Source organism: Camarhynchus parvulus, chromosome 12 (genome assembly GCF_901933205.1).
Source record: "Camarhynchus parvulus chromosome 12, STF_HiC, whole genome shotgun sequence".
Lineage (NCBI taxonomy): Eukaryota > Metazoa > Chordata > Aves > Passeriformes > Thraupidae > Camarhynchus > Camarhynchus parvulus.
The window spans coordinates 8,105,740-8,120,011 of NC_044582.1; the positions used below are offsets into that span (position 1 = coordinate 8,105,740).

At 40.8% G+C, this 14,272-nt stretch overlaps 1 protein-coding gene across 1 annotated transcript; it reads right to left on the bottom strand.

Annotated features, from left to right (window-relative positions):
- Positions 1 to 1,905: 1,905 nt before the first annotated feature.
- ARF4 (ADP ribosylation factor 4) lies at positions 1,906 to 13,459 on the bottom strand. The gene is made up of 6 exons (XM_030956566.1): positions 13,153 to 13,459; positions 7,142 to 7,222; positions 6,548 to 6,657; positions 5,336 to 5,407; positions 4,696 to 4,821; positions 1,906 to 3,180 (listed from the first exon to the last, which is right to left on the bottom strand). The coding sequence occupies exons 1-6, from the start codon at positions 13,217 to 13,219 to the stop codon at positions 3,094 to 3,096; spliced, it is 543 nt and encodes a 180-aa protein (XP_030812426.1). The 5' UTR covers positions 13,220 to 13,459; the 3' UTR covers positions 1,906 to 3,093.
- Positions 13,460 to 14,272: the final 813 nt, after the last annotated feature.

The following is a 14,272-nucleotide window of genomic DNA, read 5'->3' on the forward strand; positions in this document are numbered from 1 at the left end:
TGTAGCTTCTTAAATCCCCATTCTTGACAAGGACGGGAAAGACATACTGGACATGGTGATGTGCTAAGTTTCATCATATTGCACTCAAACTGCCTTTCAGACCTTCATAGAAGGATTTCTTAGACTAACAAGGGACTATTAACTGGGCTCTGGATTTTCTTTACTGGCAAACCCCAAACCTATGTTTTACACAACCTGGGCTATTCTTGTAAGCAATTAAAAAATGAAAATCATGCATGTACTTAATATTTGATAAATAAATTGTGTCACCGTGATCAAATAAAAGAAAATCCACTCTTTCTTCAGTATTTTGTTCTCTTAGTTAAGCTGGCCATCTGACACACTGAAATAAAACTTCCTGTACACAAATATTACTTGACTAACTCCCCAGTGCAGAACTTACCCATGTGTTTCAATATAGAAGGTAATGTATACAAAGAGACATTTCAGCTACTGGAACTCAGCATTTCCTGTCACTACAGAGAATGAGGAACACATTTCTAGGAGTCTCATGCCTGCTCAAGATTTTGAACTTTGGGGACAGCAGCTCAGTTCAGGTACTTGACTTCTGATAGGGAAATTACAAACCACGTTAGTATCTAAACTCCTAACAGACAAGAAAAAATTGGGTGTTCATGGGAATTTCATCTTCCTCTGATATCAGTATGTTGTTACTGATATCCAACATTGTCTTCCTGTGTTTCAATGCAAGCTGTAGCCTTAACCCTCATGCAGACTCCATCACTCTTAAATGAGGCTCATGATCTTCATTACTTTCTGACTTTGAGAAATTATTAATTATATAGCAGAATTACATCTACTGATTCGAAAACCCAAGCATGACGACTCAGAAATACGAACTTTGTATATACATGTTGCAACTGAAAAGAATAGAGGCTCAACAGAGCTCACCTAAACCTGAATACTTGCTCATTTAAATAATTAAATCTCTACCAAGCAGAATGTTTCCTTCACGGTAATAGGCCTAATTTAAGTATCTACTGTTTCATTTAAAGACTACCTCTAACCGTGTAACAAGCATTGTTTGTTTTAACCTACTGGGACTACAAAAACCAGCTTGTATTAGAGACAAGCTGTCTCTTCTGAACAAGGTGTACCTTTTAAGGTTTAATTCAAGGAACTGCATTGCTAGAAATGTGCACATCAACAGCTACTGATCAAATGCATGGGTATATCAGCTTTGGTTAATAAGTAATCAGCAATTCATTAAAGGTGCAGGCAAAACCCTTCTCACCTTACACTGTTCCTGGGTTTCCATTACACATTGAAGATATTTAAGGACTCTATTCAAAAATTCTGGGATGTTCCCTGCTTACCTGTGCTCACAGTAACAGCACCTCCTAAGAACTGAAACCTCACTTATAGCAGAAGCTGCCCAGGAAGGTGTTCTGAACCAAAACTAGCTTGAGTTTACCAGACTTTGTCACTGGGATTTCTTGTAGCAAGGGTAACCAGACCTGGGTGAAAAATGAGAAGCACTTAGCCTGAAACTGCAACACAATCATGCTTTGGGTTCCTAAAGACATCCAATCAATAGGACAGCACATTTTAGTGGGAGGATTGAGCAATATTTGCTTCTATACGGCAGATAGGCAACAGAAAAATAGATTCTAAACTACCCATTAGTAGCAGCCTCCAAACACATATTAATTTATGCCTTTTGAACTACAAAGGTGTAAGGGGACAGAAATATGAAAACAGCCAGCAGCAGTTGTGTAGAGATGATTTTTGGGGAGTGATTATCAGCATTATTATAATATTTGCTATATCCCTGTAAAAGCACTCAGGTTACCTTCCCAGCTAGCCACCAACAGAACCTGTGACTCTCCTGCTGGGACCCATGTAGGTTTTGACGTGTAGATAAAACTATGAAACAGACATGCATGCTTTTCAGGCAGTTCAAATTTGTTTTATTACAATTTTTTAACTGTTAGTATTTTCATATCTGGACATCTTGAAAGGAATTTTAGATTTACAACTTCAAAAGACATTACAGAATTATGTAAGCCCCAATGACAGCTACTCTACTGCACTGTATACAACTTGGTTGCCTCCCTTCCATGTCCCACTCTACACAGCTCCAAACAAGTGAAAATTTGAGATGGGTGCTCATATTCAAGCTTCAGGAAAGCTCAGTATATGGAGAAAGAATAAGTGATAATTTGCATTCAACTATTTCAGGAATCAAGAAGAGAATACACAGAACTATACATTTTATCATTTTATTAGGAATAATTCCAAGTGGGTTATGAAGAAACGAATCCATTGAGTCTGATGAATTTTCCAAAATTTCCTTATGAAGATATGTTCACCAACAAACAGTAAAACTTCAGCAGAACTATTATACACTGGGCAAAAATAGTCAGGCTGATACCAAAAAGCAACATGCAACATAAAAAAAAGATACTATATAAAGGAAGACAATCTGCTGAATATTAAAAACAACCTCAACATGAGCTCTTCGCAACCAGCACAGAACTATTCTACCCATCAAATCCAATTCACACAAAGGCAAGTTGGGCTAACAGAACCCAAGGATTAATAAAATGTTCCTCAGTGCAGTAGATTTGTATAGTGTTTTAGAGCATTTCCTTGGCTTGGAACAAGCAGAATTAGGAAATCTTTTTGGCAAGGGAGAGAAATAAATACATACGGAATGCTACATTTTTAAATCAGCAGACTGTCTGAGGAATGAAACAGGGCATCAGTAAACTAAGAGTAGCAGGGAGAAAAAAATTAAAACATTAATTTATTGGGGCTCAAAGAGTATTCAAAACAGATCTTAAAGATGTCACAATAACTATATTCAGGCATTTAGGCTAACAAGGGGAATAAAATCAGAAGATACACTTTTTCCAAGTTAAGGAGATTTTTACCCAAGCATATTGCTACCTTTGCAACATGTAGCTCGGTAAACAATAAATTGGCAACAAAACAAGTTGAAACGCTGTAATATCCTGCCCAAATATCAGTTCCAGATACCGTAATAACCAAGATGCAAACTAATTTTGTTGTAACAAGCCTAGACCACTTATATCAAACATGTCCCTGGTGAAAGTCATCCAGTTGGAATTAGCGTTTTGAGAGTTCATTTGACAGCCAGTCAAGTCCCTCATACAGACCAGTTCCTTGCGTAGCACAGGTAGCCTGGACATACCACTGTTAATGTAGAACACAAAAATTCAATTTAAATACTGACAAAATGCAAGCTAAGTTATGACAGTGTGTGACACTCTTTAGTGTTGTTAGAATTGTGTGTGTGTGTGTATGTTATACCAGTGTTCTTTAAATACTGTTTTGTGCCATAAGTAGAGTCAAGACTGAACAAATGGTATTTTTAAAAATTTTGAGACGTACATGTAGTGTAGAGGAGGTTCAGACATTATCCAGAAATTCCTAACCCTGCTCTCCCTTGCAGGACTCCCTCCCCTGGACAGGATTCCTACCCAAATGACTTATTATCCAGGAACTAACTAAGCAAGACATAGCCCCAGCAGCAACACTTATCTCTCTCCTCTCCCTGCTAAGCTTATTCTTCTACCTTCGTCTCGAATACTGCACAACAATCACACTCCCTCCACATACCACAAACCGTATAAAACAATGATGTACTAGTAAACCAACCAGCATTACAATTGCTATCTTAACCACCCTGTCTGTCATACTCCTTCCCATGTCCCCTGTGATCCTTACCATTGTCTAAGAAACTTAGGATTACCTACACCGAAGGCCTTCAAAGCCTTAAACAAGAGTTAAACCCTCTTAGTTTCTGCTAAAGTCTGCAGGCCATTACCCTGCATCCCCTATATGCAACTCAAGTGCTTTAATTAAGCTAGGACCTTCCAATTTACTAGGCAGATGGGCTTTGCTCCCATGATTCTACAGTTAACAGCTATATGCCCTAACCAACAGGCCTCTGCTTAAGGCTCCGGTACATATCCAATGCACATCAATGAGCTTGCAACTCACTATGAACTTCACTACAGAGCTGATAAGAAGAGGAACTGAACCCCTGTAAAAAGGACTACTAGTAAAGGCTACAACATAGCTTAAGGCATCAAGAAACAAATACAGAATTTGTATTTGGTTTACGTGCTGAAAACTACTTCTTGTCTCTGAAAGACTGCTCTTTGGGAAGTGAACGTGGAATTATCTACATGAATGGACCTCTGAAACAGCTTCTATGCACAGGATCTTAGTGTGCCAACATAGACACTCAGATTACAAAAGGTGGGATGGCTCATGTGAAGCAAACCTGTGACTCTAAAGCTTGAGCAGATGAAATTGAATGTTTTAGAAGCTACATCATTTCCTCCTGGAGGTGGGAATGCAGAATGCATTTGTTCTCCCAGAGTACTGAGAAAACAGGAAATCCCATCACATACTTTGTGAAATGCTGGATGTCTGCATTTCAATGACAGACTGGAGTGTTTGTATGTTTTCAGAAAAAGGTGAGAAATGAAACACCCCTAACAGCTGAACACACTGGATTATACTTCTAAATCACTTATTTTGAACAAGGACCTGAATTATGCATTATGAAGTTTAACAGCAGGTGTGTGCATCTTTCTACAGAAAGAGGTGAAAGCTATCCTTTCACTTAGAGGAACTTTACATTTATGATAAATAATAGAGGGAGGAAAGAGTTGAGCAGTGAGAAAGCTGAGCACTTACAGTTCTGTTACGCAGAGACTGAAGGCCTAGTTTATCTGTCATTTCACTGATTGCCATGGCATTTGGCAGATCCTGTTTGTTTGCGAACAGAAGCAGCACTGCATCTCGCAGCTCATCCTCCTGAAGCTAACAGAAAAAACAGGCATGTTATTAAACTGCCTCAGTTAAATAAGTCAGTTACTTCAACAAACACTAAAAAAATCTAAATACTGATTTAAGGGTTGTAAATATTTTCATTCTTGCTCCTGAAGTCACTAATAAGTACTGAGTGAAATTCAACTAGTATACAACAGAACTCCTGCAATTAAGGAAGTCATCTTTCAATTTAAAAAGTTTAAATTTATGGGCATTTTGCCGATGAAATGTCCTCTAGCATCAATCTGTTCTTCCAAAACTCTTTTCCCGCTGCATTCCTATCAAGGTTTCATGAATGAAAGGTTCACACACATTACTGGCTCTCTACAGAGTGGAAATTACAACTTGGTGTACTACATGACCCAGAATTACCAGCTGAATACAATATGCACTGTACAGACTCCCTAAAACTGTAAAATCCGAAATCTCTTAGGGAACCTGACAAACATTCAAAAATAGAACAAGTCAGTCTAACAACTATACCTCAGAAGATATTGATATTTACCATTTTCTGCAGCTCTTCTGCTGCTTCCTGGATTCTCTCTCTGTCGTTGCTGTCTACCACAAAAATGAGGCCCTATAGTAAGTTAAGCAGATTTGAAAAAAACAATGTAAATGTGTAGCACTATTCTTAAACCACCAAAATACTCATATTGAACATTGTGATTGCTTACTCAAGAAAGAGGACAAATTTAACAGAAATTTCTGTTTAAACAATGTATGATGTGTGTCTGAACAACTACCTAAGGCTCAGCTTCAAAATAAAGTTAGGGGAAAAAATGCAGCAAAATCACATAAAACAACTCTTCCCCCTCCCCTTTCACTCACTGTATTGAAAATCACAAGTGCTTCACCATCTCATATTTAAGTGAAAAAGCCCACACCCTTAAAGTAATGCCTGAATTTGTTTAAAAAAGTTTTTATCAAACAGTACTTCTAATGGCATCTCTGTTATTCAAGTGCTCTTCTTACACAATTTACTCTTAACCTTTCAGTCTGAAAACCTTGCTTTTATCATTCTCTTCAAGGAAAGAGAAGTATCTTTTAGAAGTATTTAGCAACAGGACAGTAATAAGGAACTGAAAATAAATATTGCTCTATTCACAATATGGTGGTGCAAGGTCCCTTTTATCAATCCTGACATCTATATTTTTCTGCACCAATCATATGCATCATGCTGCACACAAACATAATGGAAACAATTCTATATTCAACACAAAAAACCCCAAACAAACTCACTGCAGAAGTTTTCTGATACTAATAAGCAACTTACCTCACTACTTGTCAACCAAAGGTATCATATTCATGTCCCAGAAACTCATGGTAGTCACATAATTGTGAAGCTAGCACTTTTCAATCAGCTGGTAACAAGACCTTTTACCATATTTTAGCTGCTCAGCTTATTAAAAACACTAACTTAGCATAGTAAAAGCTGTATATTTTAAGAGTTCCTCACAACAAACCAGTTGCTCTGGCACATTACAGAACACTGGTAGATCCTAAAGGACTTGATCATTGAGAGGCTACACTCACAACTAGGTTTGAAACCTTCAGGGGAACAAACTGGCTTCAACTAGAACAAAATCTGGGCACCCTCAGAAGTTGCAGGAAGTAGTGCAGAGCCTTTCTGAAAGAAAGAAAATAACTTTCCATATGTACTCTACAAAACACAATGAGGCTTTACAAAGTAGGTCTTCAACTATTGCCATACTCTTACCTGTGTGTTCTGGAAATAATGCCTCCAAAGAGGTCTAATTTTATCTTGACCACCAACATCCCAGACTGTGAAACAAATGTTTTTATATTCTACTGTCTCCACATTAAAACCTAAAAATGAAGGAGTTCAGTAATTAGAAACAGTTAATTCTAGTGTTAAAAACATAATTCTAACCATGCTAAAGATAGATACTTCCTAAGGTACGCTTCTCCCAAGTATGGATAAAATGGCTTATCAATATGGAACTGATAAATCAAGAAGAAAATTCATTAAGAGGGGGAAAAAATATGAATCACTTAAATCCAAGTCCAAGTGGCTGAGCAAATCTTTCAGCCAAACTGTGAGATTCGTGGTGTTTGGGGGAAGTGGTGCTATTGATTTCATTCCTGTCCTCCTGGGCATCTGCTACTGGCCATGGTGAGTAGCTGGATTCTGGTCTGGATGTCTCTTTGGCCTGACACAGTTATGGCACTACCAGACAGTTATGTTTGCCTTGATTCTTATTCTACTACAAAGACATCAAATCCCTGCACTCTTCAGAGGCCTCTCAGGTTTAGAATAACAAGAATAAAGATATAAGAACTGTGATCTTACCAATAGTGGGAATTGTGGTGACAATTTCTCCTAGTTTCAGTTTATAAAGAATGGTTGTCTTACCAGCAGCGTCCAAACCAACTAGAAGGAAGAGAAAACTTGCTTTAGTTCACAAACTTAACTACAACCTGCTAATTTCAAAGCATGTCATTTTACATGCAGAGTATTAGGGGTTTTTTACTGAGAACAGCTTTTTAAACACTGTTAACTCATTTCTGAAAAACTGCTGTGTGTTTTTCCCCATCTCCTCTACCCAGCACTGAGAGAGAACAAGTAATGAAGAAAACAAGCTCAATAAGATGTTTCCATTCACAACCTACAGGCTCACAAGTTTCAAGTAATCTTCCTTGGTATTTGTGTTAACTAAGCTTTATCATTCATGTTGAAAGTTTCTTCTGTGTAAATCAGGAAGATTTTAAAAGCCTGGCAACAATCCACAAGCAGTACACAGTTTCTAACTGATCACACATTTGTTACTTCACTAAGCTGGGGAAGGCCTCCCTTATTCAACCTCCTGCAAAGCTCACCTTCACAGGCACTCCTGGACCAAGCCAAGCTGGCACTATACATGAAAGACACTTTTTGTCCCTTATTCCAGCCTCTCCTCCTCTGCTAAAACTTTAGCACTGAAAAAACCACAAACATCAGGCAGCTCTCATCATCCCTCCACATATACCACAAGGGCTGTAGGTATTCATCAGAATATCATTTCCATACAGTGAGATCCACTAGGATGCTTCCATTAGGAGTCTCCTCCTAATGACTGTTGGTCATTACAGAAGACCTTCTGCACTTAAATTTGCTGTTCTGTTTCTAAAACAAAACCTAAGCTTGCTGTTTTTCAATGTAAGCTATGTGGTAAATATGGGACACTTCAGAAAGAAAATAAAACAAAGCCTAAAAGACATTTTTTTAGACATATCACCAACACTGCAAGCATACACTGTAGTTTTCTAAAACTGTTTGGGAAACTGCTTATTGTTAAGCATTTTGGAACACATAAATGTAACTCAAAATAGAATTCTTTAAATTAGAACCCAATACCTAACACAAAAGCACCTCCATAAACAGCAGGCACTGAACACCACAGCACAACATGTCTCTTGTCAGTAACATTTGCCCAAGCAAAAATACCTCCCATCAAAACAGTTAATTAATGCTTTTGCTAGAAACCAAATGCTATCCTCATTTTATAAGGATAACACACATTCTTAAGCATTCTGAGTTAACTTCCTACCCTGCAACTGCAATATATTGAGCTTTAAGTGGTTTGGTGACTTGCCTATTAATAATACAACTGTTTCCTTAGCATCACAAAAAAGAGGGATTCAAAATTACCTGCTCATTCAGAATGAAACCAAACTCTTGATAAACCTCCTTTTTCTCAAGACACAAACTGCTGTTGCAGCAAACTATAATTGTCCTATATTCTAATAGTGTGCATAAGATTAAACATGCCAATGCACCTTCTTTGGTTAAAAAAAAAAGAAAAAAAAGAAAAAGTTGTTTTAATTCTTAATGTCATGACAGCACGAAAGAAAGGGTGTGGAGTGGAAATCTACCATCAAAACCAAAGTTCCTTGACTCTAAATTTGCTTCAAATGAAATGTAAGGGGTTTGAGTTTGCTATTGTTTAAGTGTTGGTTTCCTTCAAAACCACACACAAACATGAAGAAAAAAAGTCACAGTGCAGCAGAAATTACACAAGAACTTGCAAGTCATGAAACTTGTAAATGCCACCATTTTCCCCACACCAGTCAAGTGTCAGATCACCTTACAAAACCCTTTAAGCTGACTTCAGAACCCTCAAATACTGCAGCTATACTGAAAACCAATGTTTTTAACAGCACAATGATGAAGCCCAACACTGTTTTCATAAAGCTCAACCTCAAGTAAGCACTTGTAGGACATGTAGACCTTCTTAAGTACATATAATGCCTGTACATATGATAGGGGTTTTTTCCAGTAAATTAATAATAAGATAATTTAGTGAACCAATCAGAGTTACAACTACTACTCAAAGCTCTTCTCTTATTGCTCCCCACCAAAAAAAATTACTCTGTTATTAATATAACAAACACTGACAAGATCTGTTAAAATTACCAATGTAAGAAAGATGCCACTGTCTACTCGAACTGCTCAAGTGTATTTGAGGTTTACACTAACAACACAGATAAAGACAAAGAAAAAAGCTAATCTCATTCCAAAGAACATACACAGGGTATCAAGATCCATTTGATGACTCAGAGTTAAGAAATGAGAAACTAGTAGAGAATTTTAAACTACTGCCATATCTCGAAAATATTGCCCCAGTTACCCACTCTACCCTCGTGCACCTCAGTGGTGCTGGCAGAAGGCTGCAGTGCCTGTGCAAGCACAAAGCCCAGACTTTGTTTAAATCCACTCTTACCCACAACTCTTGGTTAAGCTGTTGGACTTTGCACCGAGGCAGGCTGAGTTACAGGGTTATGGGTACGTGTTTTCTTCTTCTGATTTCACACTTGAGGTAGAAGCTTAACTGAGGGAAGGACCTTACAAAAATCCCCGTGACCCTATTTGCAAAACACTCCTCTTTTGGCCAAACTGCAAATGTTATGAAGTCTAAAGAAGCAAGTCATAAAAAGCATAGCCTCCATTCATATTTCTTACTCCAATCTGTAATTTTAAAAAATTTCAGAGCATTAAATCACATTTAATCTTCTGGTGGGAAGTGTAACTACTGCTTTTAGTAATCCAAGAATAAACAGGTTTATATTTGCACTGGAACACTAAATGTAAACCTATGAGCTACTGCCACAACATAGACTTCACCAAGATTAAAAGTCACATCTTAAATCCCCAAACAAAGTAAATTCCCAATTCTACATTTTCACTGATTCTACTGCCTGACTGGCCATTGTCAAGACCAAGGTGTAAGAGACTCAATGAGGGGTGTAAAGTTAAGCAATTGTACTGCAAAGCACCAAGATTACAACGAAGTACAAATGGGAAATGCAGACCTGTACTTGCAACCATTCACATTTAAACTGAATCAAACATCATCATCTTCTAGCTGGAGAAAAAATATCTACAGTGCTTTCAGGTGCTGCTAAAATCACTGTGGTTCTAAGCCCTTACTCCTCTTAAAGAGTATTTTATTCACAGCCTGTCAGTTGTTTTTCTAAATCTCAATCTTCTAGTTCACTTGTCCCTAGGTACATCATCCCTGACCACATCACATCCTTCATTAACCAACTCCCTACTCTGAGCACTGGTGGCTGAATACCAAGCTGCTTCTCTTATCACAGCACAAAACTTCATAAAAACTACAGAAAGCCAACAGCAAGCACACCAACAGTTGTCTAAAACAACACCCACTCAAATAAAAAACAGCTAAATTTTTGTCATCTGTTGCAGTGACACAATTTCTAAAGAATCTGACATTTTCCACCCAATGTATTTAATAATTACCTTTGTATTTGAAGCACCTGAGTAGTTACTCTATCAGTTAACACTTGCACAACTACACCAAGACACAGAACAGTAAATTATGATACTGAAAGGTGCACAATGAATAGGTATCTTTTTTCCCCAAGGAGAAAAACCCATCACTGAAGAGTTTCACAGACAGGTACATGGAGGATTAGGACTCAGTGTTTCTACTCTTAATGCCTCAGTTGCCCAATCTGACTTTCAGACATTCAGCCCTATCCCACAGTTCTTTCTTTTCCCTCATGTTATGCCTATTTTGAAGAAAATGAGTGAATCTTCTTTTCATGCATTTCTTTCAAATAGTAACTTAATATTTTCGAAAAATACTTACTTATACTAGTACATTTAAAAAAACCCCAAAGTTTCAGTAACAGTATAACATTAAATATCCACTTCATATCATAAACAGAATTTGAGAACATAAAAAATAAGTGAGCGCTGTTGGTAATGGTCCCTGATGAGAAATACTCAAATTCTGCAGAAATCAATAACACAAAGTCCGTTTTAGGAGCTAAATTAATTCTAATTAGTCTTCACGTCTGCAGAAACAGAAGAAAGCTGTGAAAAGGAAGATATAATTATAAATTAATTGTCTGTTGGTATCAACTCACATAGTATTTTTCCCATAACTACTTTACCCCATAAAGTTATTTCTTAATTGGTATTCTACATATGGAAACTTAAATGTCTGACCTTGTAGAGCCCCATTTTCAAACCATACACTGAACATTATAATTCAAAGTGCTCATAGATGATGCAGAATGCTATGAAGAGATTAGTTTTAGTGTTACAGTTATACACAAATTATGTCATGTTCAGCATAACATTCCGCTTCTAAACATCCAGTTTATGTCCTATAACAGATTCTCACCACAACATACCCTGAGTTCTACTCTCCCATACTACCTAACAAATACAGTGCTGTCCTGTGCCCTGATCCAGCCCTACATTTCAATACAAGGCCTTAAAGTAAAAATTTTTAAGAAATATAAAAATTAATTCATTTGAACCAACTGCTAGAAAATGCACCTTCCAAAGCCAACTCTAACCTAAATTCAACCTGATTTCCTACCAATGAAGAGCCTTGCAAACAGTTTAGATCTGCATGACATCACTTTCCTGTTTTCAGTGTTTTGCAAAAAGTAACAGAGCTACAAATACCACAGACTCTGTCTCATCCTACATCCTACAGTCAAGCTCACTTGGGGACTTCATTCATTAAGAGTCACATGAAGAGTCTGGCTCTTAGGGAGACAACCAAATCACCTCCTTGAAACCAACACATCTACTAAGCTGTCTTGAAGACTAAAATGACTCTAGATTATTTTGAAATGGATGAGAGTCTCTAATTTCAAACAGTTAAGATATAATAAAAATTTCTGGGTATGCAATAACAAACTTTACCATCACAAAATATATGGAGAACTTGAAAGATTATAATTTTTAAAAGCTGCACTACTCTGTCTGGTGTGCATATCCAGGCAGCACTAAGGATGGGTGTGTGCCAGGAAGTTTCACAGTTAGAACCCGCTGCCCTTGCTGGCTATATCCAAATGAGCACTTTATTCAGTTCCTTAGGACAAGCTACTTCAGTCAACGACCATAAACCAAATTTCATTCACTTTGGTAACAGAGTCTTGAGAAAAAATTAGAGGCTAAGAACTGTTTGTACAAAAAGCTTACAGGGGTGGGTAGGTGGGTGGAAGAAGGCAGGGAAGAACTCGAAGCAGAGGAGGAAATACCAATGCAGTATGTGCTGGCTTTGACCTTTTGAACTATAATCTGAAAGTGAGAATCTTCAAGAGCCACTGGCTTCAACTCCTACACAGCCCGTATCAAGAGAACAGATAATTTCAAAATAAATGGATATTAAAAATAAATTATTATGGGGGCAGGCAGTAAAACTAAGCAAGCACTGCAAGAGCTGCCTAGAGGGTTTTATCGGTTTGTACCCGAGGCACAAAACTAATGCCCACGGAGGCTGTACCGAAACGCCCTTTCAGGAGAGCCAGGATACAGAACTATAGCTCCCTACAGCTGCCGAAAATCGGCCATTATACGGCAGTCCTTACGCCCCTGCTATGGCACACACCAGGCTTTGTCACATCCAGCCCGCGGAGCCGCAGTGCCGGGGCAGGAGGGCCCGGCCGGACCCTCCTGGCGGGGCTCGCTGGGCGCCCGGCCCGGGGACAGCGGCCCTGCCCGGCCGCAATCCCAGCTTTGTTCCAGGTGCTTCAACGGGGCTCGGCCTCGCCGGGACCGGGGAGCGGCGGGCGAGGCAGGGAGAGGAACGGGCACACGGCGGGAGAAAAGGAAGGGCAAATACAGCCCGATCCTCACCCCCTATGCTCCCCGCCGCTCTCCCGGCGCCCCCCCGCCCAGCCCATGGGATGGGCAGAGCGCGGTGTCCGCGCCCCGCAGTCCGGGACAGGGCGATTCCCCCGCCGTGACCCGCGGCCCGTCCCGCGGCCTCCCCTCCCCCCTCCGGCGGGACTCGGCTGCGCGGCCCCAGCCGGCCCGGGCTCTGCGGTGGCCCTCACCCATAAGGATGCGCATCTGCTTCTTGCCGAAGAGGCGCGAGAAAAGCGAGGAGATGGTGAGGCCCATGGCGGCTCCGGCGGCGCTGGGCGGCGGCGGGGGAGCGCTGAGGGAAGGAGGGCAGGAGGGAGCGCGGCCCGGCCGGTGTACGCGCACGGATCTCTCCGCGCGCGAGGCGAGCCCGGCAGCGGCGGCGGGTGCTCTGTGACCGGGGACCTCGCTCGGTCTCTGCCACGTCACGCTCGCCGCGGCCGCCCCGGCTCCAACGCGGACACGATCACGTCACGCTCGCCACATCCCCCGGCCGCGGCACCGCCCTCCGCCACACGGCCGCGGCGCGGACTACGGCTCCCGGCATGCACTGCGCAGCTCTGCGCCTCGCGCTCATTTGCCGTCGCCGCGCGGCACGACGGGGGATGTAGGCGGGCGCGCCCGCCAGCCCCGCGCAGCTTCCGGGTCGCGCGGAGCACGCCGGTTGCGGCGGCCCCGCCCTGGCCGGGGGACAGGTGGCAGCCCCGGTAACGCTCCCCTCGCAGCCGCCGGGCGGGGGACGGCAACAGGGTCCGCTCCCAGCATGCAGGGAGAGACTGGCGAAACCGATCCTCGGAGAGGCTCCAAAAGCATCCCAATAGCGACAAGGTCATTTAATAAAGAAAAAACCAAAACCAACCCCCCCTAAAACTCTAAAATCCCAAACCGAAACAAACGGCTATTATTTATTGTACACATATACATATACACATAGTCACTACTACAGCAATTATTAGGCATCCCGGTCCCAGCAGGACCCCGCCCTGACCCGCCCCAGAGGCCCCGAGCTGCGGCACAGGGCTGGCACCGAAGCACTCTCGGTTCACGGGCAGGGAGCGCCAGACACGGGCACGTAAGAGCAGAATAAAACTGAGCCGAGCCAGGGGCAACGTTCTATTCACAGAACGTATTTACTTATCCTTTACTAAAGAAAAACATCGTTAATGATCTTTATTAAAATAGTCCTGAATCAGATATTAACATCTGGCTACTAAGCCAGATAATTGAGGCTGTTCTTTCCACAGAATAATAAAATGGTTTGGGTTGGAAGGGTTGGTTCCACCTCCCTCCTATGGACAAGGACCTTCCACT

Bases quoted from the DNA above. Each gene is read 5' to 3' on its own strand.
- ARF4 (XM_030956566.1), bottom strand. From the start codon at position 13,219: ATGGGCCTCACCATCTCCTCGCTTTTCTCGCGCCTCTTCGGCAAGAAG. The intron at 6,658-7,141 runs GTAAGATCACAG...CTTCATTTTTAG, and splicing joins CACCACAATTCCCACTATTG to GTTTTAATGTGGAGACAGTA. The intron at 5,408-6,547 runs GTAAGAGTATGG...AACTTACTATAG, and splicing joins ATTATTTCCAGAACACACAG to GGCCTCATTTTTGTGGTAGA.